This window comes from Equus asinus, chromosome 7 (assembly GCF_041296235.1).
Source record: "Equus asinus isolate D_3611 breed Donkey chromosome 7, EquAss-T2T_v2, whole genome shotgun sequence".
NCBI lineage: Eukaryota > Metazoa > Chordata > Mammalia > Perissodactyla > Equidae > Equus > Equus asinus.
Window position 1 is genome coordinate 72,732,827 of NC_091796.1, and position 27,097 is coordinate 72,759,923.

At 36.3% G+C, this 27,097-nt stretch overlaps 1 protein-coding gene across 1 annotated transcript in view; it reads right to left on the bottom strand.

Annotated features, from left to right (window-relative positions):
- The window catches only part of KCNH5 (potassium voltage-gated channel subfamily H member 5), a 315,710-nt gene that overhangs the window by 126,245 nt on the left and 162,368 nt on the right, over positions 1-27,097 (bottom strand). The window contains exon 8 of the mRNA XM_044773706.2: positions 7,683-7,882. Coding sequence (XP_044629641.1) covers positions 7,683-7,882 — 200 coding nt within the window. The remainder of the gene's footprint in view (positions 1-7,682; positions 7,883-27,097) is intronic.

The following is a 27,097-nucleotide window of genomic DNA, read 5'->3' on the forward strand; positions in this document are numbered from 1 at the left end:
GAGCACTCGAACTATGCCAAAAGCCATGACAAACTATATATACACTTGAATGTTCCAAAATACTATCACAGAAAATGTTAAAGTTCTCATTTATTTATAATGTTTCTAATAAACCCTTGAGCCTTATTTTATTTAATTTCTGATACTTGAAAGGAAAAATAATATTGAGGTTTCAAATAAAGTCTACCTTTCCAGATAAGGCCTCTAGCTCAGCTAGAAAAGAGAAAAGTTTCGGCAACTGAGGGGCAAATGTGGACTTGCCAATAGTTAAGTTCTCTTACCATATTTAGATACAGATAGAAAAGTCACAGTTTTCAGACATTTGGGCATGATGTTTCCACACAACAGGCTGAAGAATAGTTCTTTATAAGGACAGACTAAGCATAGTCTCTCTCGATCAACAAGCAGGTCACTTGAAGACCACAGTTGTTCCTGAGCATGGCCTAGCTTAGCCTCATCAGGGATTCTGAGTTCTCATAATATTTTTCAGATGGTATTTGTTCCATCAGCTTGGAAAAACCAGTCAGTTTTACTTGTAAAAGTATAGTACTTAGATGTACTAATAAAAAATTGGGGGGGACACAAGAAAAGATGTTCAACATCACTAATTATTAGGGAAACGAAAATCAAGACTACAATGAGATAGCATCTTACATCCATCAGAAGGGCTATAATTAACAAGACAAAAAGCAACAAGTGTTGGAGCAGATGTGGAGAAAAGGGAACCCTCATCCATTGCTGGTGGGAATGCAAACTGGTGCAGCCACTATGGAAAATAGTATGTAGATTTCCCAAAAAATTAAAAATAGAAATACCATATCATCCAGCTATCCCACTACTGGGTAATTATCTGAAGAACATGAAATCAACAATTCAAAGAGATTTATGCACCCCTATGTTCATTGCGGCATTATTCACAATAATCAAGACGTGGAAACAACCCAAGTGCCCATCAACAGACGAATAGATAAAGAAGATGTGGTGTGTCTGTATACACACACACACACACACACACACACACACACACACACACACACACACAGTGGAATACTACTCAGCCATAAAAAAGATAAAATCATGCCATTTGCAACAACAAGGATGGACCTTGAGGGTACTATGTTAAATGAAATAAGCTAGCCAAAGACAAACACTGTATGATTTCACTAACGTGTGGAAGATAAAAAAAACACATGGACAAGAAGAACAGATTAGTGGTTGCCAAAGGGGAAAGGGATGGGGGGGAGGGTGAAAGGGGTAAACGGGCACATATATGTGGTGACAGGTAAAAGCTAGACTATTGGTCGTAAGCATGATGCAGTCTACACTGAAGCTGATATATACTAACGTACACCTGAAATTACACAATATTATAAGCCAGTATGACCTCAACAAAATAATTGAATAAATTTTTTTTAAAACCTAAGAGGACAGGCTAAGCTATTAACTAAAAAAATTGTTGGGAAACAATTACTGAATTTTTACAGAATTTTATTCTATAATTTTTTCATACAGAATCCCTTGAATATATATGTCTGAATTGTAAACAAGATATGAAATATAATAGTACTCCAAATCATTCAGACACGGTTGTCATATAATCTTAGTGTCAGGACCTGCAAGTTCATTTTGTACTACATTCTGCCTGGACCCTTTACTAGCAGGGAGCTAATTTCCTCCTGAAGCAGACAGATCATTGCATTTTAAAATACTTTGTCACTTGTCATACTTCTCTCCATCTTCAATTAGCCAAACTAAAGATTCATATTTCCTTTATTCATCATATGACAACATTCCCAGAACTTCATACCATCACGGTTGTCTTCTGGTAAGTGTACTGCCACTTGATAACATATCTTTTAAAATATCCAGTTGGAAGCTGAACACAATATTTTATCTATGATCTGATCAACATAGACTGCTTTGGAATGATTATTATTCCTCTTGATCCAAAGACAAGAGTGCTTTTAATCTTAAAGTCCATCCAGTTCTGTTTTACTCTATTCACGTGTATATATTTACATGACGTATTTAACACAGCGCATTTGTCTGTGGCGTTCTTCTTGGAAGGCCAATACCTTCCATCGGTTTCAGCTGTATATTGCCATAGGCACTTCTTGAAGCATTTAAATATTAAACCAAGATAACAATGCCATGTGTGAGAGTGTCATCTCTGATTTTCACATTTGGGAATACAAAAAAAAATATTTAGACATGCTTTTCTAAATTAAAAAAAAAATACAAAAGTAAACTGACTAAGGGGCCAGCCTGGCTCTGCTTCAGTAGCCTGGGGTTCGCTGGTTCAGATCCCAGGTGCAGACCTACACACTGCTTGTCAAGCCATGCTGTTGCAGGTGTCCCACATATAAAGTAGAGGAAGATAGGCACAGATGTTAGCTCAGGGCCGGTCTTCCTCAGCAAAAAAAAAAAAAAAAAAAAAAGAGGAGGATTGGCAGCAGATGTTAGCTCTGGGCTAATCTTCCTCAAAAAAAAGAAAGTAAACTGACTAAAAGGAAGTTACTTTAACCTGTAGAAAAAAATATATTGCCTACTATATTTGGAAGAAGTAGAGTACTTCTGTGATAGATTTGTTTAAAAAATAATGCAGGATTTTAAAATATTCAAAATCTCAATTTGTTTAAATTCTAAAGGCATAATTCTGCTTGAATGATTTGCATAATCCTGCCAGAACTTCTCATGTAATGGCATCTTCCTTCTGACACTTTATGCTTATTACACATGCATGAAACAAGAAATGAAAACCAAAGAACGTTTTTCTACTGATTTTCTTCAAACTACATGTTAGGAAAAGAGTAAGACAGTGGGAAATAAAAGATGATGAGGTTTTAAGCTTCATTCTATAAAACAAGCTGGAACAACATCCAGTATAGTGGGAAATATGTTGTCTACACGACGTTATACAAGTTGTACATTTTTTCATAACAGTTCCAAAAACTGAAAATGATGTCCCTGGCCATTTGCTTCATTTGATGTATTTCCCAGTAAAGTAATTTCAAACTGCAGTCTAGATGTTTTTAGCTTTAACCATCATCCTTTCTATTTTTTTCCCATAATCTCTTTTTTCTCTTTAAATCCTCACTCATTCCACCCATTTCTCAGTCTTTTAAGTGCACAGAATATTAGCAAGCAGCAAAGCCCAGAGGACAGATTTTGGTTATTAAATTTAAAAAGAATCTAAAGCAACTATCGTAATTAGTAGTCAATAAAATACTTTCAACTAAATAAAATTAATCTAGGTACTGTTTTATATAAAAAATATTGCCTGAGGCAACCTTTCATCATAGAAATGCTACAATCTTCACATCAATATTGATTTTAATGCTGCAATTTGTATTAGAGAAAGCATTACTCACGTAAGACAAGTTAAGACTGAATTAAATCACAGTGATTAATTTGCTTGTGGGGAAAGCTAAATTCAAAAAATCTATAAAGCTAAATATGTGGAAACGATAGAAGGAAATCTCAGTAATTGGGGTGAAGGTTTTTCTCTAATTAGCTGCAATGCATCATTAAATTCTATTGTACTAGCAGCTGAAAAAATATAGCTGTTTTAGAACTAATGAGAGAAGAGAAGCATTACAACAAAGACATTTGGATTCATACATTATATATTTCAATTTTTCTCAGTATATACTCAGTTAAATCTGATAACGACCAATATCAATAAAATATTTGAAAGAAACAGTCAACAGAATGTGAGATAAGAAACGTATAGTAAAACAAAGTATTTGGCTTACTGAGGAATGGGAAGTCTAACAGAGGTCTCTGACATTGAATATGGGATAATTGTTAAAGTTAAGATTCTGTTTATCAAAGCTACATCCTCGAGTACATCCATATTTCTAAGATTGTGACTACAATGACAGAATTTATGTTACTGTCATCAACTGCTCATTTTCTTTTTTCCATCCTTGTATTTTAACAGGCTCAACCAACTTCATTCTTATTATCAAAAAAACCTACAGGACAGATGACTATATGATGGATAACTAGCTAACTAGGTAGAACATCACGGCCACTAGGACCACATGATAGCAATGGAGGTGGTGAGAATTGGACATACAGCCAACAGGTTTTGGTGGAGGTTTACATGTGGGGGTTTTGGTCCAGCAACTAAGGGGTGGAGTTTCCATTAACTGCATTGGGGAATAATGTTGGTGGAGCAATTTTCTTAGAGATGTTTGGGAGCTCAGCCCTGGACAACTTCGTTGGATCTAAATAGGCAGATGGATAGGTGAGTCTGTAGTTCAGGGAACAGGTGTAAGATGCGTATGTACATTTGTGTAGTGTCAACATATATTTTTTAAGTCATGAGATTGAAGGCATCACTGAAGGAGAGACTATAGACAGAAAATGGAAGAGACACAAAGATTGAGCTCTAGAATACCCCAAAATTTAGGATTTTATCCTGGTGAAATTGCTTTCAAGAAATGCCCTACCAAATTACACACAGGCCAGAATTATATGATAGTGTCAGTCACTACAGCCTTTGCTAAGACTGGGCATTGTCTTTGTCCATTTGACATATTACAAATTTTTTTTCTGCTTCAATATCTATTCATTAGAGGTGAAAATAAGCTTTTTTTGTATGTTTATTAGTAATTTGTATTTTTGTCTTCTATACATTTCCTACCTATGTACTCAGCTCATTTTTCTCCCCAGGTATTCTAATTCTTCTTATTGATTCATAAAGTCACTTTACATGTATGGTAATTAACTATTCATTTGTGATATTTGTTGCAAAAGCTTAACCTCATTTTCATTTTTGTGTTTTTTGGTGTGAGAAGTGTAACATTTTTGTAGCCAAATCTGTTTATCAGTTACTTTATTATGTATCTCATTACTTTAATAAGTAAGAAGACAAATTAAATATATTCACATATTTTCTTCTGGTGGTTTATGGTTTCTTATTTTTTACACTTAACTCTCAATCCTTCTGATGTTTCTGTTAGGCCATGTAGGCTATCATTAAATATTTTCTTAAATTTTTAGCTCACTTTACAATTACATTAATATACCAGTTCCATCTTTGTGATATATCCTTTAACTCTTATTCAGTTCTTATCTACAGTAAAGTCTAATTCTGAAATATGTATTCTTTTTCTTTGGCTACTAATTCTTGTGTGTATACTTCAATACTTTCTTATCATATTTTAAAGCTATATGTTACATATACTATTTATTTGTCAAATAACCAAATACCTAATAGGCATATGGGTCTTCCACTATGGCTGTTAGGCTCTCTACTAATCCAGAGAGCTGGATGCCAATTTTTTCTTTTCTTTTGTTCAAGATAGCATATGGTGTGTAGTCTAAGAATGCATTTTAAAATTCAGGCTCACTGACTATACAATTAGTGGCAACCTCCTATACCGCCCCCCCCCCAGGTCCAGACCTCAGCATGTGTCTCTTACACTGCTATTACTGCTGGTTCTTATGCATCTGTGTGGGGATTTTCTTAAAGTCTGGGAGAAATCAATATGCGTTGGAGAGTTTGCAGCCACATTAAATTAAAATTTACAAATGTTTTATACACGCAGAACAAAACGTTCATATTTGCCACAGTTGTTTAAATCTGCTTCTCCTATTAGTCAAAAACCACCCTGAGGATTCCCCATCCACTTAGGAGGCACATACAAAACAAAAATCATTTTCTTATCCAAAAGCTAATTCATTTTAATATTTATCCTTATTTTTTTAAAATCTTTTCATTTGAATTAAAATTTTATTTCACCTTTAATATTGGCCTCCCTTTTTTTCTATTGCTCCATTTTTCATTCATACTCTCCTATCAGAAGTACCTTTCTGTGACCACAAATGATGAACAAGTAAACAAAAAAACTGGTAAATAATAGGAACCCAGAAATTTTTCCCTGCTGCGTGACACGTGCACTTCCAGACACACCGCATGCCGGTGTATTATACCCTGACTACATCAGGAAGCAGGCAGTTGAGCAGGTCCTCAAGGGGAAGCTGGTGAGAACCTAGTCAGCTCCATTCCTGAACCAACCCAGCATCTGGGAGTACAAAGAACAGAGACTCAAAAGTCTGCCTCATACCAGATCTGTGGCATAGGCCCTGGGTCAGGCTCTTTTCTAATGTAGAAGGCCATTATTCCATCATTTTACTGATGTTTTCTGTCAGTTACCATGTGACCCCATGGCATTTTCTGGAAAGAAAAGCTGACTCAGATGGTGACCGACAAGGTAGATGGTTGCCGCCTGATCTCAGTTTCACTGAATGTGGATCTCAAAGGACATCCTCCATTTAATGTCATAAACACTGACTCTCCCCTGCACCCCTGAGAAAGATTCCATTCCTTCTTTGGATATCCTCCCTATTAACCATATATTGGCTCAGGTATGCATTAATCAAATTCCACGGACATATAGTATGTCCTTTTCCCTCTGTGGTCACACATCCCACTTTAAGTGGTCATTTAACCAGAACATTTACAGTGCATCTTGTAAAATGTTGAAAGAGGAACAAATCTCACTTTCTTTCACGATTCTTCGACATATTTCCCTCAACTCTCTCACTGGCACTCCCTCTGAAGGCTTCTCTCCCTCAGCTGTCACATCCCATATTCATTCCCCACACAGCCCCACAACGCTCTGCTCCTAACAACACCTTCTCTGGCTTAAAACTATCTACTTGTTATTTCATGGAATTCTTCTCACTAAAAGTTTGCTTTGCTCACCTGATTTTCCCTTTGACATTGAAAGGTGCTGTTGAGCAGGTCTCAAAGAAAAACTACAGGTCAACCTCATACAACTCAAAGAATAAACCAAATTTTGCGAAATGGCAAGGAAGGTAATGTACTATCTGATTATCATATGTCAACAACCAGTACCCAAAAATAATAGTCTCCACTGATGCTCATAAAGTAAAATAGCTCAAGATCAGTTTTCTCTAAAACTCTTGTGTGCAAGCCCTGTTTGTCATCCCTTATACTTGATGTGAATCAGCTGGGTGTAGGAAATGAGGAGTTTTTAAAATTTGGTTTTGTTTGTTGTGAAGAGGACTTTGGGTCCTTCTCTGCCCCTAATATGAGATAGATAGGAAAAATTAAAAGAGTTCCCATGAAAAGATAAGCAAGAAATTAGAGATGTCAGATAAATGGGGGAGGAGGTATCCATTCTATAAATTTGTGTAAGGAAAAGGGGAAAACAAAGAATTATAAGTTGTGTTATAAAATGGGAGAGAGAGGGGAGAAATTTAAGTGGAGGATAGCATAGAAGACATAGAATTTTTTAGCTTATAAGCAAGGAAGTTTGTTTCTAAATTTTAAATTGGCAAAAAGTCAAAGGAGAAATCAAGAATAAAGTCTAGTAGGAGAAATGGCAGCAGTTAGGATTTTAGAAGAATGCAGCAAATTCCTCTCAGTAGTAATGAGAGTGTTTTAGGGGAAAGGAGTAATTAGTTGTTTTCAGGAGCCACAATTGCTAAATTAAATGTGATGACTAGTACTAATTGATAATTAATGGTTGAGTGTTTTGCACCTTTTAAGCACTCAATAATATGATTGATATGTCACTTACGAAAAACAGAGTAACATTTATGAATCAATTATACAAGCAATATATGAGTGGGAAAGCTACAAGCACCTGAAGATTCTATTGAAATAGAAAATAAATAACAATAACAATAATAATAACCCATACCTTCTCTGTGTCAATGCCTTTCGACATGGACCATGTTGAGACAATATAATCCATGACTCGTTCACTAAGGCCTTTGGGGACCTGATAGAGTTTCAGAAAGTCCCGCACATTATTCAGCATCTCATGGTATCTGTTGGTGTTGGCATACATTTGCTGGAAAATTGTGGTAACATTTCCAAAAATAGTCGCATAAAGAAGAGCTGAAAGAGAAGAAATGATGAAAATAAAACAAATATCCCAAGTGAAAAAAATAACATGAATATTGACCAAATCAATGAATCATTTGACAGAGATGTCTTTATAAACTTTTAGGCATTAATGCATGTTAACCTCTGAGAAGAGTGTCTGGAATTTGGTATTCACTCAGTAAATGTTACCTTCAGTCTGATAAACATGATTTTATGAGCATGCACCACTCTAGTCAATGTGGCAAAACAAGAGAGTGGCTAATAGACGTCATGAAGAATCAGATGATCCAAAGTTATAATTTGCCTAAGAAATTCTAGCCTTTTGACTAAAGTTATCCTCCAGCCTCATCCCCCTGAATCAAGCCTAATCAATTTAAATTTTCCAGGGATTGATCCAGTTTAGAAATGTATGCTCTTTCTCATTGCTTGCTTTTTCCAGCTTTTGGAATACATCCCTACTTATAAATATTTTTGACAGAACTTCAGCAATATAGGGAATGGAGACAAATTAAAGTGTTCCATTTTTAGGAGCTTCTGGAGAGAAAGAGGGTTGGAATTAACAGCTAAAATAAAACTTTGAGAGTGCCTGAAAATTCCAGTTATTAGACTAATGTGAAGATCCCAATGTTTAAGTATTTTGATTCCATCATTTTAATTAAGAGTAAAGCCAACTTGCAAACCATTGTTATTGATCTATAGGGGCCTACAAATGGAATAGGGTTTTTTAATGCCCCTGACTGCTACTCTCTCCCTCAACCAATAATTTGCCAACTCTCTTCTCTCCAGATCTGGTCAGGGTACTGATGTTGGCCTGCCCTTGTAAAAGTTGTTAAAAGCAACTGAGTTCAGTCCAAACTCAACACACCTCCAGTCTCACACCACTCCCATCTGATCTTGTCCCTTTGGTTTCATCCTCTGTTAACAGTAAGCTCTTTTGAAAAAGCAGTATTTTATTCCCCTAAATATCCAGTAAACACAATATTTAATAACCACATATATTTCATAAGCATTTCACAAATAAGTGGGATATCAGAAAATGATCACTTCCATTCTACATCTTCCAAGCATTTGAAAAATGACGCCTCTAAACAAAGTATGGGCTGTTTCATTTTGCAGTTTCATCAACCAAATCCCATTTGATGGAAGTGGCATAAAATCAAGCTAGTAAAGCAACTTAAGATCCTTAATTTATTTTCAGGGAATCATTTGCTTTTTTAAGAACAGTTGTTCTTTGAGTACAACAAATTATAATTTCACAACAGAAAGCTATGATTTTATAAGCATTTACTCAGTTTTTTGGCTATTATTTAGGGATCTTGATGCCAGTGCAGAACAATTTTTAAGACAGATGATATTTTGTTAAAACTGCGGAGGAAGAATATAGTGCTGACATTTCTCAACTGGATCTTTAAATCTTTGAATATTTATATTTAAGATCAAAAACAGAAAAATAGGTAAAATCACAGACTTAAATTCTTTATTCCATCATTGTTGGGATTAAGAAAGACAAACACAAAACTAATGTGGACAAATCAATGGTAGAAGAATCAAGAAACAAATATGATTTTCAGAAAAAAGAACTAGAATTTGTGTTTTTAAAATAATGAGCGTTTTAGAGGTCAATGAAATAATGCTACCGTCATGTTTTTTAATAATGCCCAGCTATTATAAGTTGTCAATAAATATCACAGAACTACCTATTATTTTCACATGTTTAACTTGTTTGGCTCCCTGAGATGCTTGCAATATGCTGTATTTGCCAAAATGTCTTACTATTGCCTCTTAGTTTAACAAATTACCACACATTCCATCTTTTTTGGGTACACTAAATATGCATATATTCTGCTTATATTAAGAGTTTAAACACTAAAATATGAATAAAACTGCCAATCTATTAAAAGTTTGCAGCATTAATAAATGAAGACATTTACAGTTGCAACAAAAAGAATAAAGTACCTAGGAATAAATTTAACTAAGGAGGTGAAGGATTTATACAATGAAAACTATAAGACATTATTGAAAGAAATAGGTAATGGCATGAAGAGATGGAAAGAGATTCCATGCACATGGATTGGAAGAACAAACATAGTGAAAATGTCCATACTATCCAAAGCAATCTACAGATTCAATGCAATCCCAATCAGAATCCCAATGACATTCTTCACGGAAATAGAGCAAAGAATCCTAAAATTCATATGGAGCAACCAAAGACCCCGAATTGTTAAAGCTATACTGAGAAAAAAGAACAAAGCTGGAGATGTCACAATCCCTGACTGCAAAATGTACTACAAAGCCATAGTGATCAAAACAGCATGGTACTGGTACAAAAACAGACACACAAATCAATGGAAGACAACTGAAAGCCCAGAAATAAAACCACACACATAGGGACAGGTGATCTTTGGCAAAGGTGCCAGGAACATACAATGGAGAAAAGACAGTCTCTTCACTAAACGTTGTTTGGAAAACTGGACAGCCACATGCAAAAGAATGAAAGTAGACCACTTCTCACACCATACACAAAGATAAACTCAAAATGGATCAAAGACTTGAAGCTAAGTCCTGAAACCATAAAACTCCTGGAAGATAATATAGGTAGTACGCTCTTTGACATCGAACTTAATAGGATCTTTTTGAATACCATGTATTCTCAGACAAGGGAAACAAAAGAAAAAATAAACAAGTGGGAGTTCATCAGACTAAGGAGTTTCTGCAAGGCAAAAGAAACTAGGATCAAAACCAAAAAGACAACCCACCAATTGGAAGAAAATTTTTGCAAATCATACATCTGATAAGGGGTTAATCTCCATAATATATAATGAACTCACACAACTGAACTACAAAAAAACAAACAGCCTGATCAAAAAATGGGCAGAGGATATGAACAGACATTTTTCCAAAGAAGATATACAGATGGCCAATAAACACATGAAAAAGATGTTCAATATCACTAACCATCAGGGAAATGCAAATCAAAACTACACTAAGACGCCACCTTACACCTGTTAAAATGACTATAATCACTAAGACTAAAAATAGCAAATGTTGGAGAGGGTGTGGAGAAAAGGAAACCCTCATACACTGCTGGTGGGAATGCAAACTGATGCAGCCACTATGGAAAACAGTATGGAGATTCCTCAAAAAACTAAAAATAGAACTACCATATGACCCAGCTATCCCACTACTGGGTATCTACCCAAACAACTTGAAATCAACAATCCAAAGTAACATATGTACCCCTATGTTCATTGTAGCACTATTCACAATAGCCAAGACATGGAAACTATCCAAGTGCCCATCTACTGATGAATAAATAAAGAAGATGTGGTATGTATATACAATGGACTACTACACAGCCAGAAAAAAGACAAAATCATCCCATTGGCAACAACATGGATGGACCTGGAGGGTATGATGCTTAGCAAAATAAGCCAGACTGAGAAAGACAAATGTCAGACGACTTCACTCATATGTGGAATATAAACAAACACATGGACAAAGAAAACAGTTCAGTGGTGACTGGGGCAAGGAGGGTGTGGAGTGGGCACAGGGGATGAAGGGGAGCACCTATGTGGTGACAGACAAGAAATAATGTACAGCTGAAATTTCACAATGATGTAAACTATTATGAACACAAATTTTAAAAAATGAAGAATATATTCAACATCCCATTAAGTTTGGCATATTACAAAGATATCCTCCCATTTTCATGTGAGTGTGGTGTCCTACACTGAGTATGACTAAACAATGTCATAATTTAAGTAAAACATTCAATTATACATGTACATATTTTTTATTTTTTTTACTTTGAAATAAGCTGCAGAAATCCACATGTACTCACATGCAGCTTCTGTCAATGATAACTTACACAACTAAAGTAATTTATCAAAACCAGGAAATTGATAATGGCACAAGACAATTAAACAGACTACACACCTTTTTCATATTTCATCAGGTTTTTACACATATTTTTTTGGTGTATAATTTTATAAAATTTTATCACATGGACATATCTGTGTAATATATTTTTAAAAAGAGAAACCACTTCTTCCTTAAAAATATTTTCAACACTTAGGACTAGTATACATTTCAAAAAAATAGTGAGAGCAAGTATGATATTCTACAGCAAGCAACAATTCTGCTTCCCAAGGAAGTCTGTGTTCCCAGGATAAATGGGCACATCTTTAATGAGAGAGGCCCTGGGACATGACACACAATAATGAGGGAAATTGATCTCAGTAAAAACTCTATGCTGCTAACTCCCAAAGTAATACCTCTCCCCTGAATTACAGACACACATATCTTCTTGGATGTCTAATAGCCATTCAAGTCAAACATGTTCAAAAAAGAACTCTTAATTTATAACACCCTGTCTCCAACTACCAAATGTACTTTTCACCTCAGTAAATTGCAAAACCATACCTAGTTGCTCAGACCAAAAACTACAAAGTCATCCTTCAATTCACTCTTTGATTCATCTCCTATATCTAATCCATCAACAATTCCTGTTGGCTCTACCTTCAAAATACAGCCTCAGTTCATTCACTGCTCACTACCTCTACCAGCATCCTTGCATAGTCTTTAAGAGTACGTGCTTTTTCACTTAATAGCTGTGTGTCTTTGGCCAATTACTAAGCCTCTCTACACTTCTATTTCCTCACTTATAACTTTAAAATTACACTAGAATCTTCACAAAAGTAAAAAAAAATCTATATTCAGCTAATTAATTGTAACTCAGCCTCCACTCTCACAGATTGCTCATGATAACAGATAAGATGATGCATCCAGGCCTCTGAAGAATTTATGTTCTCCAGACACTTCATTTTGTTTGCTCTTTAGGTCAAGCTTCAGCCATTCATCTCCTTATTAATGATTTGCATTTTTTAAACTTTTTGTGCCTGTTCATGAATACATCCAACATTTACTTTTCCTAATTATCTTTCTTTTATAAATCTTGGCAGGTAATCACTAGCCATAGACTCAGCAATTTAAAATATTAATATGAAAATGCATTTCTGGTAACCTTTAAAACCACATAGGTGGTTCAACCCTCAGTTCTCTTTCTATTTATATTCACTGAAGTCCACTTTTAATAATGATATTTAAGGTGTGGGAGGAAAATATTCCATCAATCTGTGACTGTATGTGTAGCACATAGCCTCATAAAACATTTGAAATGACTCCAGTTGGCTTTAGAACAGAGTGAAGAAGCTGAGCTTCAGAAACCTCCAGTTTCAAAGTCTTACTCTCCTTCCAGCTCTCTCATAATGGCTCCTGGTCTCCCTGGATGCTCTTCTTCAGTGACCCATATATGAAGGCACCCTCTAGGCATCCACTTATGAGTCAGACATTTTCTCTTTCCGAGTCTTCGCTTAATCTATATCCCATTCCATCTCGTATCTGAACTATGTCAATTACCCTGTTAGTTAATGAGAAATTAATCTCATTAATTACTTTATAAGTGTTAAATATTGAAAATTATTTAATACACTATCCCTTTCAGGGGTGTTGGAATTTTAAGGGAGAATTCCAGGTAACACAATGAGTTGATTGAATCATTATTTGAATTAACTGTCAACTAGTGAGATATCATATTGGACATATTTCACCAGTTTATGGCTGACCACATGATGACCATAACAACTAACTACATAAAAATAGTCTTAATGATTACATGGTGATGATTATTGATATTATTTCCTGTATATCCTAAAGAGTCACTTAATATTAAGAAATTAATCATAGACATATGTCAATGAATTACTAATGTAATATTTAAAATGGAAGAAAAGGAGGGAGAGGGTGAATGGAAAGATGTAGGAGGATTGTTCATTCGAAGCAACCCTACGACATTAAAATACAAGTAAAAACAGAGTCAAAGGATCAAAATAGCTTGATCTCCACCTTATCCTTCTAGGATAGTTATTCTATCTTTTATGCTAAGTAAATTCATTTTCTTTACTCTTTCTAATCCAACACAATTCATTTAGACTTCTAATAAAATTAGTACACTCATCTTGATTGTATAGCTAGAGATGTTTTTGTAACTTTAATAAAGACTAGCTGAACAATATAAAATAATGCCTCTTAAATAAGAGGAACAATAATAAGAGATGATCAGTGAATACTGACCTCACCATTTCAGACTCATTTATTATGAGTCAAACAATAATTCCCAAAATAGGTCAACTGTCAGGCAACCAGACACAACCAAAGGTTAAAATGGCGTGTTATCTTTAGGGGGCCCTGACTCCCTCCTAGTGCCCATCTCTTCCCTACCTTTTATATGTCCACTGCCACCCTGAGCCCGCTTTCTACAGGGGCCTAGTTCATTGCTTAGGACGTCACACCCTCCTGGTTGGTGCAGTAGCCCAGCTGTACAAAGGCTAGCTTAGTCACTAAAAAAAGAAAATATTTTGGAGGGAGCTGTCTTAGGTACTGAACACAATCTCAAACAAGGGCACTGATAGATATGCCACCCTCGAGACACTGGTCACTCTTCTCTATGTTTCTCAGGGATTCTAAAACCAGCTTAGAAAGAGGCAGAGGAATGTTGGGAAATAAAAAGGCACATAGACAGAGATAGCCAGTGATGTCCAGTCACTCAGAGACACCAGAAGGGAACAAAGATACTTTTATTTTGACATTATTTTTCAAAAAATCATAGTTACAAAGAAAGACTAAAATTTGTAGCTGAATACAAATGACTAAGGGTAAATAAAATACGTTTGTATCTGGTGATGCAAAGCTGGGCAAAGGTCAGCACAATAAAAAGGAACTGAACACCAACTTCAAATAGACAACATTTTTTGACCTTTTCTTCCTGCAGTTGAAAAGATTTTGTTTATTTTTATTTTCTATGCCTAAAGTTTGCTATTTTTATTGTTTCAAGGAACAACTGAAAGTATGACATATTTCACAAGTTATATAGCTGGTGATATGTACTTTGGACACTTCCATTTTGTTTCCAATATTTCTTTTTCTCTGTTAAGTTAGGAGAAGCCATATTTTCCTCCTCTATCATCTCCATTCATACACACACGTACATACACGCATAGTTAAATTATGATATGATCTGATGAAGAAATGATAATTACATAAGTTTTATTTTTCAGAATGTTTATATGTTCTTATATTGTATCTTTTTATTTAAAAAAACTTGCAAACACAAAATAAGGCAACTACAAGGGTAAGATTTAGATACTGTAGAGGTCTAATGATTTGATGCAGAAATTTTCCTGTGCTCTTCAAATTACGAAATGCAAAGATCGAGCTGCTCTATGTACTTAGTCAGAATCTAGTTTTATCAGCTACAGGAAAAAAAGAATGAGAAATACAGTGAGACTAGAATAGTTTCACTAGGGTGAAAAATGGAATTTCTTTTATTTATGGATGCTCTCTGTTTACTTTGTCTAGATACACATTTTAATTGCTCTTCAGTAGTCTACTTTTCATTAATGATACCCACAAGTCATTTCTCTAATCTTTAGTACCAGAATATGAAAAAAAGCAATAAATAGAGAATAACATTAAATCATTTATTCTTTCTATATATCTATAAAGTGGTTGTCCCTGTTATTCTTACATTAATATGGAAGCACAAAATATAATACCTGAAATAATATTAAAATATCTCTTTGCTAAAATACAAGTATTAATGATCCAAGATTCAAAGAGTGAAGTGGCACTGCCAACAACCTAAATAATCTTTTGGGGCTCCTAAGCACGGTACCTGTGGATAGACAAGAGCTTTTCGTATACTCTGAAAAATAGTGTCATAAACTGTCTTCTTGATGACCCTCAAGACAATTCATTTTTGCTTCCAAATCTTTGTTTAGTCCATTCCCTTCAGGTGGGTTTCAAAATATGGCCACAGTTTTGCCCACCTTGTATGCACATCTCTTTGCAATGAGATTTTATTGCTTCTTACCCCAAAAGGTGGAATCTATTTCTGTTAAGCTTGGCTGGATTTGTGACTTCCAATAGAATGCAGGAGATGATATTATGCAACTTCCAAAGCTAGACCTTAAGGGGACTTGCATGTTTTGCCTTCACTTTCTTGGAATGCTGTCTTGAGACCATTATTCCTGAAGAAGCATGGGTTGTACTGAAGCACAGCAAGACAGCAAGGATAGAAAGGTCTGGTTATTCTAGTGGTCCCAGCTGAAACTAGCCACCAGTCGAGATGCCAACTAAATGTAGCTGCCTGAGGGAGCCTGAGCAAGACGAACAGAAGAACCAACTGCCCAGTCAATCAATAGAGTCATGAGAAATAATGGATGATTGTGATAGTAAGTCACTATGTTTTCGAGTCATTTCTTACACAGCAATTGATAACTGATACATCTCTCCCCCATGAAAGCCCCCACTTTGCCTTCATTCTTCCTAAATCCCAACCACTGTTCGGGGCTTATTACTTCCTTCATAAAACCTTTTCTGATTGTCTCAGGTCAAGGAATTTCTCCTATTCTTCTACAGAACCTACCAATACTTCATCCCTTAAAACAGTAATTATATACCTTGATTTATACTTTTAAATTCCTTTATATGTGTTAACAAATATTGCTATAAATATAATGAAGTTCTTGAAAGAAATTACCTTTTAAACTTTCTTATATCTCTCTATTAACAGGATAGTTCTGAACACACAACTTATGAACACATAAAAATTGGAGGTCGTGGTGCTGGCCTGATGATGTAATGGTTAAGTTCACAAGCTCTGCTTTAGCTGCCCAGGGTTCGCAGGCTCTGATCCAGGGTGTGGACCTAGCACCACTCTTCCAGCCATGCTGTGGTGGCATCCCACATAAAATAGAGCAAGACTGGCACAGCTGTTAGCTCAGTGACTATCCTCCTCAAGCAAAAAGAGGAAGATCTGCAACAGATGTTAGCTCAGGGTGCGAATCTTCCTCACAAAAAGGAAAGAAAGAATTAAACTTAAAAGATTCTCTTTGTGTAGCAAAGCAAATATCAAGTACATGAGGACCATCCCAGGTCAAATCTGACTGAGAATATCACTAAGGTATTCTGACTTGACAGTCTGAAGAGATGGGAGGCAAAAAACCAAAAACAAACCATTAAGAGGTGCACAGTCACAAAGGCTATGGCTACAGCAATGATTACCTGCTAATCAATTACAGGAATATTAGGCTCTAGGGACATCAACTGTTGAAACTTAGTAGTTATGAAAAATAAATATATTTGAAGTTATACTATAATATTCTAGAGAAAAATTAATCAAGAAGATAAACTTTCATGGATTAAAAATTTAAGGGGTCTACCATTTGGTCCAATTTGTCTATTTCTTGGAGGTTATACTGTGGCACTATAAAACAAGTGCACAAAAATGTTCACTGAAGTGTTGTTTACAATATGAGAAAAAAGTAAAATGTTCAAAAATAAAGATTGGGTGATACAAATGGTGGCACAGCAATATAATTGAAAACTAGGAAACCATTAGGATTATCATGGGGATCTCTGGGTATAAATCTGAAAAGATTAATGGCACATTTTTGTTAGAAAAAGCAGGCTTCTTAATTCTACTCTTTCTAATATTATATGAATCTGTGAATGCGCATGTGTAGGGGGATGATCTATGGATATACAGAGAAACATGACCAGAAGGGTGTTTATAAAATGTTAGCAGTTGTTATATTTGGACAATAGGATTTCTGGTGATTTTTATGTTCCCTAAACTTTTCTGCATTATTTGATTTTTTGTAATAAGCATGCACCATTTTTATAAAAGGAATAAGTTATTTGTATCTTTTAGAAAGATAAAAGCTATAAATGTCTTTAAAGAGCAGTTAGGTCAATTCCCAGGTGACATATTCATGAAAGGTCATTAAGAAATCTGAGATACTAATGGTGTTAGCAAACCTTTACCTCATGCTTATTATGAGCCTTATATGCATTATCTCATCAAATTCATGCTATCACCCTCAGTTACAGTTTTATCTTCATTGTAGATATAAGAAGCAAATTCAGGAAATTAATCTGCTGAAAGTTAGATCAAAGCTTCAGTCTCCACAACTACACAACCCTACACCTTTAAGATTGATGTTGCAAATAATAATCTTCCTGTCGCATCGTAGACCACTTGTAGCCAACGTTAGTAGCTTATTAATCATTGATCAGACCAAAAGTTCTTAAGTATGAATAGCAGATCTCAAAGAATTAAGTACTCCCAGGGCATACGTTACAAACTAAGTAGAAATAGTATTCACTACTTGAATGAAATGTACCAAAAGATGTTCTGGGACCATCATTAAGCTGTGATATGCTTATTTGGATACAGACAAGGAGCCCTTCAATTTGCTATGGTTGCTACATTACCCAAACTGTCATTTAATGCAGTAGAAAAGGAAATTCATTGACAAATATCTCTGAAACATAAAAGAAAACTTTTAGTTTACTTCACTCATGCTTATTTGCTGTGAAATATCATTATACACTACGATATACATCAACATTAATCAGACGCAAGTCTTTATTTTGAGAGAATTAAAAATTCAAGAAAATTGGATACATACTTAGTGATGGAGTAGAATTTCTAATTTGTGAATCTGAGGAGGCTAAATACCCAGGGATCATGAGTAACACAAACCTAACATTTATAGTCTCCCCATCATCAGCCTCAAATTGGATATTCTTAAGTCATTGCTGCATCCATTAGCCCTCCATCACAATCTAGTTTACATGCTCTGTCATCACTTTGTAATGATGTAATGAGCTTCAGCTAGGCTCCTCCTTCTATTTTTCTCAAATATTAAGGTTAGCTCACTGAACTCGGGAACAAATAAATATGTCTTTTATCAGCAATTCTTGAACCCTTTATTTAAAACACTGGGTGGAGTAACTTGTGTAGGTCCAGAGGTCAATCTACTTGTCACTATTGTCCTGCCTTCCTTTTAATCTGGAAACTACACTACACAGCAAGTTTCCACACCAGATAATCAGCACTTTGGGTGGTGGAGTGCTTTCATTTTGGAGGTGGAAAGGGAGATATTTAAATTTCTTTCTGTGAGTATTTCCTCAATGTACATAATCTATAGACTCTTTACATGGCAGAGATGTAGAGAAAGTTACACCTTTTCAAAGGCAAAACTGAATAGTTTTATTAGGCACATATTTTGGTCAAGAACACCACTGCTCTTCCCAAGTCCATCGTTGGCTCCTCCGTCTATATGATGCCTTTATGAAATCAGTTATCAAGAGTTTTCATTCTGCTGTCAGAATGCCTCTTCTACTCATAGTCTCCTTCCTGTTAACATCTCAGAATCTAGTCATCGCCCCGTGGCTAGGTTACCACAATGGCTTCCTAACTCTTCTCCTTATCTCCAGTCTCTGTCATAATACAGTCTGCACGTGGCCACCAGACAAAATTTCCTAAAATATTAAAATGCTGTGATTTTATTTTCCTCCTTAAAAAAACCTCAGTGTAGGGGCCAGCCCCTGTGGTATAGTGGTTAAGTTCGTGCACTCTACTTTGGCAGCCTCAGGTTTGCCAGTTCGGATCCCAGGTGCAGACCTATGCACTGCTTATCAAGCCATGCTGTGACAGGCATCCCACATATAAAACAGAGGAAGATAGGCTCAGATGTCAGCTCAGGGCCAATCTTCTTTAGCAAAAAGAGGAGGATTGGTGGCAGATGTTAGCTCAGGGCTAATTTTCTTCTTAAAAAAAAATGTTTAGTGTATACACATAGCCTGTAAGGTAAAAGCACTCTGAGAGAACCCATAGGATCTATGCAATGGGGAAAAGTTTCTGCCTGCCAAACTCTGTAATTTATAGTTTTTCCATTAGTTAATTTACCCTACCTAGACTCTGAGCTATTGAAAGGAAAAAACTAAATCCTTAACTTCTTTTCCAATCAAGTCAGAGTTTTGCCCAGTGAATGAATTTTAAAAAGTGAATTTCACCTGGCTATAAATAAAGGGATGTGAGACTTTTTTGACTATGTGAGTACAAAAGAGCATCAGGATGACTGTGTCTCTCCAGCTGTCTGTATGGTGCATGAATGATCTTACCACCTATTAAAATTTTGTGTAATGCATAGCAAAAAATTCATCAAAGAAAAGGCAATATAATCCTTGAATAAATTTATTCTTTAAGCTCTTTAAGGCAGGGCCAGTATCAGCTATTTCCTTCATAATCCCCAAGAATAACCAGAATGTTCTTCAACAAAGTGGGTTAACAGCAAAAGTTGCCAACTAACATGAAAAAATTACAACAGCTGATCTAGACTCTTTCCCTTGTTTGGTGAAATGACAAAACTAGTTTGTGTGAGCACAGAAGACTTACTGAATTGTATGCACATTGTCAAAACTTCTAAGGATGGTATTTTAGCCATTTTACAACCATCATTAGGCCTTTTTGCATTGGCCAATAGTCATTGACATATCGAGCACACATTTATTAAGTACTTACTGTGTCTAAACACAATGCTAGAGAGTATGGGAGATACAGAGATGTGCCATTTTATGGACATATTTTTATTTTTTAACTAACACTTGAAACAATTTGGTTGTAAAATTCTACGCTCAGGAATGATCATAAATTTTCCCATATTCCTTAAAAATATTCTAAACAATGGATCAGAAGTCTGACGAAGTATCAACACAATAAGAAGCTTGATCATTAAATAACACATGTTTAGCAAAATGCTGTGAAAGAGTCAATACAGTCAAAACTAAATAGCTTGACCTTACTGAAACTGTGCTGCATTAAAATCTCCAGTTAGCCTCATCATCACTGACTTAACATTGCCCTTGACAATTTTCTTTACTCTTTTCCTTTTAAATAGTACTATCACCTTTATTTGTAGGACACACTGCTCCTCTACTGGCTCTTGTCTCCTCCCTTACCTAAAGTGTCTGTACAATTAATTAGTCAAACCAGCACTTTTTTGAGAGTAAAAGAGGGCCCTCTTAATAGTTATGCTGGGACAACAGGAGTAAGGAGGGCTGTCCCAGGTAAACAAAGGACACTATGGGTCACTCCACCATTATTCCAATTTCTCCTCCTATGGCCCCTTCCTCCATCGCAAGAGACCAGATCTATGAGCTTCTGATGTTCATCCACATCAGAGCTCACTCCCTGACAAAGTCTGTCCACTCACAGATTTCAATTAACATCTGAACTCAGAGGGCTTCCCATCTACGTACCCTATCATCTCATGTTGCAAGTGCCTACACAATCACTTTATTTGAATGGATGTATCTTTCAAACTGCCTGATGCGATGCCTAAAAGCAACCATGTCATTTCTTCCCAGTACGGAATATTACTTTTCCCAAAATTCCTTTTCATATTCATCGAATGAGCATAAAGTATAAAACCAAGCTCAAAAAGCTTTTCTCTTTTTTTGCTGGAACTGTATACAGACTAATTTAGTTGACCATGAGGTTTTAAAATGAACAGTGAATTTGGAAAAATATATGGGTGAGATGATAAAAGTATTTCCTAGAGAAGGCAAGCTGAGTTGGTCAAGGTGTAAGGAATTTGATTTGAGGGAACAATCCAAAATTTGCAAACTGTATTCTATTGCAACACTATAATTCTCTGTGATGGTAACAGATGTTTGTCAAAAAAGAATAGTTTCTGGATCAAATAAGTTTCTTATCAGTTCTCCCTCTTGGAGAGACTCAATACACATTAGCATATCATACTGCATATTAGCATATCAAAAGCTCTGAGAAGCCTCCCAGTAAAGACATCACTTTTCATACTTGTTTGTTCTTGGATCCCTGTTTGTTCATTAAAAACCTATGAACATTTTTCAGATCTCCATGGAAAACCATTTTACAATCACTGCAGAAGGTTGGGGGAGCAGGTGCAGACACTGGGGCATATGAGAGACTGTCGCCACAATCCCAGGATGCTAATGCAGGCCAGCAACTGAGGAACCCATTTTACCAAATCTAAAAGTTGGCAGTGCTACATCAACCAGTGTCACAGATTGATGCGTAGAGATGGAACTGGCCGTGAAAAATAATGCCTACCTGTAGGAAAAGCAAGACTAGAAGTGCTGAGTGGTGAGGCCAAACTTGAATTTGATCAAAAACAATCTAGGCAGTGGCAGAGAGCAAGATGAAGGACAGTACACATGAGTTGGCAGGGCTTGTTGCTTTCCCTAGCCAAGGCTTGCTGGGCCTTTAGGCACAGACTCCTTGCTTTTCTCTGCCACTATGCTTTGTGGGTCTTAAAATGGCATTCTCTAATTGAGTCTTAAGTCAATGATTGATGAAGAAGGGGTAAAATAGTATTTGAAAAAGTTCACTTTTGCAGTTTTAGACAAGTTATACTGAAGTGAGAGAGAGACTAAAGACAGGTCAATAAGCTACCAGGTTGGTCACCATCTCTGTAAAGAAAGAAATGATGAGGATCTGAAACAGGGCAGCGGCTAGCAAATGAAGAGAGAAGTAATCAACCCAAAGACATGAGGAAGAATCAACAGGACAGAGTACCTGAACTTAGGTCAGCAAATTCAAACACTGTTGTATTCTTGCAGTAGTGAAGGGTATGGGAAGGGTCTGCCATATCTTGGCACACTGCATACTCAGTCTGTACTATCTTCATTTATGTTGATCTGTACCTTCCTGATTCTTTTTTGTAAATCACTTCAGTTGTGTACCTTTAGCTTCTCTACGTAAAGTGTAAATTTATTGTAGACAAGAAAACATATTTTCCATGAATTTTGCATTTCCTAGAAAACCTCGTGCATTGCTTGGAGCAATAAATTAACTGATATAAAAAGTTAACTGATTTAAGCATGCATTTTATATATGATAGAGCACTTCACTGACTTCTTTTAAAGATAATAGCTCATCCTGTGTTTAAACAGAATCAGATCTTTTAAAAGGTAGTCACCAAGAGATTATTGCATATAAGACAATCATATCATCATCAAATTAGAGGAACAAACCCGTATGATGATATACGAACTCATGAAAAAATCCATCATGAAAAAGCAGAATATATTACTCCACTTAAAATCCCTGGGAACTATGATTTGTAGAAACTTTGAGAAACTCTTCTGGCTACAGAAACTCTTCACCCTCAGCCCAATCATTTGTTGCTGGCTAAAATGTGAAACTTAGTTAATTGTCTATGATTAATGGAGCCAATACAAACCTGTTAGGTCAACAGAAATGGCATTGGTTTAACAGGTTTTAAAGGTTTTAATTCTTGACTTGATAAAATTATCCTCCTCTTTCTAATTTGCAAGACTGTGTGCCCCATGAAACACTGTGTCCCATGAAACAGTGCATCATATATTACTAAATTTATTCTCTATCTCCCATATTACTAGGTTTCATTCTTTTCTAGTAACACTTGGTACCAAATGTTCACCTTTTCAATAAATCATTACTGCCAAGGTCTGACATCTATGGAATAAAGCCATACCAAGTTCATTCTACTGGGCACATCGCTGTGGCAGAAATGTCAGCTATAATAAGCATGAGATGAAAAAGATCTTCAGGCCTCCTGGCAGGTAGTACATAACCTGACAGTAGGTTAAAATTGAACATTTACATGAAGAGGTTGGGCAACTGAGGCTGACAACTGTCATTAACACTGTGAAGAAGAAGAAATATGCCACCTAAGATGTCCCAGACTTCACACTTTACAGGTGTTTTCGCATTCCCATTTAATCCTTCTAACAAACATGGGATTGGGCATTACTCCAGGTGAGAAATCTCTCTCTCCTCCCCATCCATATTGCCGATGCCCTGCTTTAAGTACTCATCATCTCTCAGAAAAATTACTCCCACAGCCGGCTGATTGACGTCCTCACCAACAATCATGTTCCAACTGTAAGAATTGAGTAATATCAGTTTTTCTGGCAGGACAAAACCTGAAAATTCAGAATCTGAAAACTCAGTTGCTTAACAATAACCGGTTTTTGGGGCTGGCCCCGTGGCCAAGTGGTTAAGTTTGCGCGCTCCGCTGTGGGCAGTCCAGTGTTTCGTTGGTTCGAATCCTGGGCACGGACATGGCACTGCTCACCAAACCATGGTGAGGCAGTGTCCCACATGCCACAACTAGAGGGACCCACAGCGAAGAATATACAACTATGCACCGAGGGGCTTTGGGGAGACAAAGGGAAAAAAATTAAAAAAAAACAAAATAACCAGTTTTTACTTGCAGTTCACAACTACAGTGTGGATGTGGATCACACAGCTTCCAGAGCAGTGATGCTCCAAATGGGAACTCAGAGATCCAGCACACTTCCACCTGTGACCCTGCTGTCTCAACACGTGCTCCCCATGGTCATCACCAAAGAGAGGCTTAGAGGACCATGCAGACTACTTCCTCCACCTCCCACTGGCAGAGCCCAATCACATGGCCCAATCCAACTACAAGAGAGCCTGGAAAATGCAGGCCTGCACAGAAACATATAATAAATGAAAACAGCCTCTACCACATCAACTCTCAGTACAGCCAGGTGGACTGGCTAAAACAAAAATCTGCTCATGCCACGCCTCTGCTTAATCTCCTACAATGGCTCCCTAATGCCCGTAGGTCTCATCTTCATCTTTATCTCCTGGTATTTCACACCTCAAAATTCAGACTCTACAAACCATGAGGCACTGGTTTCTTGTACACTATGCCATTTTTTGTGTTTGATAATATTTTTTTAAAAAATCACAATTATCACCATTTCTAATCACATCCACAGCTGCCATCCTTACCCAAGCCCACACCTTTTGCCTATACTTCTGCAGTAGCCTCCTAACAAGTTCCTTACTTCCATTCTTGCCTTGAGCAGTGTATTCTCAACACAGCAGCCAGCACATTGCTTTAAAATAAAATTAGATAATGTCACTGACCTCTTGAAAGTTTCCAGGGGTTCTCATCACAAGCACAATAAAATCAAAGCCTGCACAATCTGGCCCCTGTCTTCATCTCTAAGTTCATCTTCTTCCCCTCTCCTCCACCTTATGGTACACTGGCCCCACTGATGCCCATGCCCACCTCAGCACCTCCCTGCCTCAGGAGCTTCTGCAGTTGCTGCTCCTGCTACCTATAACATGCTTACATGGTTCCCTCCCTAACTTCATTCAGGTCTCTTAAATGTTACCGTCTAAAACAGGAATGCTCTTACTCCATAACCTTAACTTGCTTTTTCTTCTCAACACTTACCTCTACCCAACATTGTATTGTGAATCTGCTTGTTGTCTATATTACCTGATATCCTCTCCAGAATGTAAAGTCCATGAGATCTGGATTTTATCTGTTGGATTCAATATAATATCTCTAGAGCTTACAGCAATTGATGTTAAATTAATAAGTGATAGAGTGAGTGAATCCTGACCCTCTCTGCCTACTGTACACTTTCTCCAATATTCCTTGGTGGCTACTCCATCTTCAAGCTTCAGCAGAGGATTCATTCAAGCCTTTCACATTCTTCCCACCAAGTACAATTCCTCCTCTGTGACTTCAGCTCTAGCACAGTGTCTAACACATAGGCATTCAGCAATTTCACATCAGTGCATGATGCTCAGAGACAGTAAGGCCAAATGGCCAGTAAATAACAAGACAGAGATGCAAACCCAGAATTTATGATTTTAGGCCCATAGCTACTTTTACTTTATGTCACAGCTGCTGTGAAATACACTTTCTGTAGCTGAGATTCAAGATGCAGAGTATATTTCTTTTCTTCATAATTCTTTCAACATGCTTAGCATTTTGGTCAAATGAAACAAATACTGAGTGACATTTTTGCTTAGGGCAGGTTACCTAAAAATTAGCCTTCATAGAATTCTTTGGCGTACTTATATGAACACACTTCAGTAAATATTCTTATGTATTGCAAAGAGGGTGCATAATTTTTTGACTCTTTAGAACAATTGCGTATAAAGAACTTCTTCAAAAACTGCTATTTATCTGCAATAAAAATGTATGTGACTTCTCCATCTGACGAATCAAGCCTTTCACATTTAACACTCTGTGGTAACAAATCATTTTATTGGCAGCTCTTGGGTGCAAAGTAGCCATGTGCTAAAGGTGTGGGACAGAGGCGAAGTCAAGTCCTCTGCCCAGTGGTAGGTCCCACATGTAAACATAGCTATTAATTTTTTTAACTTTAAAAAATACTTGATCTTTATTTATAAATCTAGTTATTTTTCTAGGTTTCAGATGTAAAATACAAGCAGGAGGGTGGGGATCTTTTTACAAGATAATATATGGAAACATTTAATTTAACCACTTGGAAAACAGCAAGCATAGTTTTAATACAAAATATTTTGGAAAATGTCTCAGTAAAATTCCTATTATACCCAGAATTAAATAATAATAATAATATACATACTTTCATTATTACATATCATACACTTTTATTAACTCATTTAACCTTAAAGCAACTCTCTGAGAAAGGCCTATTATCATTTCCCTTTTAGAGATGATGAAACTAAAGGCAGAGAAAGTTTTAAGCTGCTAGTAGGTGGTAGAGTCAAGATTCAAATCCAGGTAGTCCGACTCCAGAACCTATGTTTTGAAACAATGGCTAAAAATTCTTCCCAATAAATACTTAAATCTTTTTTCCATTAGCCATAAGATCTTAATATAGGTTCTTTGTATTTAAAAAACACATCAATGAAACCGAACATCTGTTTGTGAAGGAAACGAAAAGATAAACATGTCACACTCTTGTCTTCAAATTCTTTGATTGGCTTATTGAATATTATTCAATATGAAGCATCTTCTACATACCAGCCCCATTGTTAGATGCTGAGATATAATGGCCTATGAGATCGTATCTATCCCAGAGAAACTTTAGTCGATTGCAGCCAGATAAATCATTTCTGTTCAGTGTCACAAATGGTACACATAGAGTGCTATAAGAAGTCACTGGAGGGGCACCTAACCCTACCTTGAAGGCTCAAGGAAAGCTTTTCAGATGAGCGATTTCTAGGTAATTTCTAAAGTTGTTTGGTATTATGTGGCTGTAATATAATGATAGACAAAATTTGTACCAAGCTATGTCAGTTGAAGGCAGCTCAGTTGCTTCTCCATTGATATGAGACACTATATCTCTCCTTGTGGAAAACAAATTCTCATTTAGCATTTCACTTAGAGATTTGTCTAACACTGCCCTGTCTAAACAATAGAGTTGGGCTGGAAAGTTGGGTTTTAGTCCTGACTCTACCACAAATTAACTGTATGTTAAGGATTCTGGGGAATGAGGAGCTAACATGAATAGAAAAGCCCGAGTATTTACGTA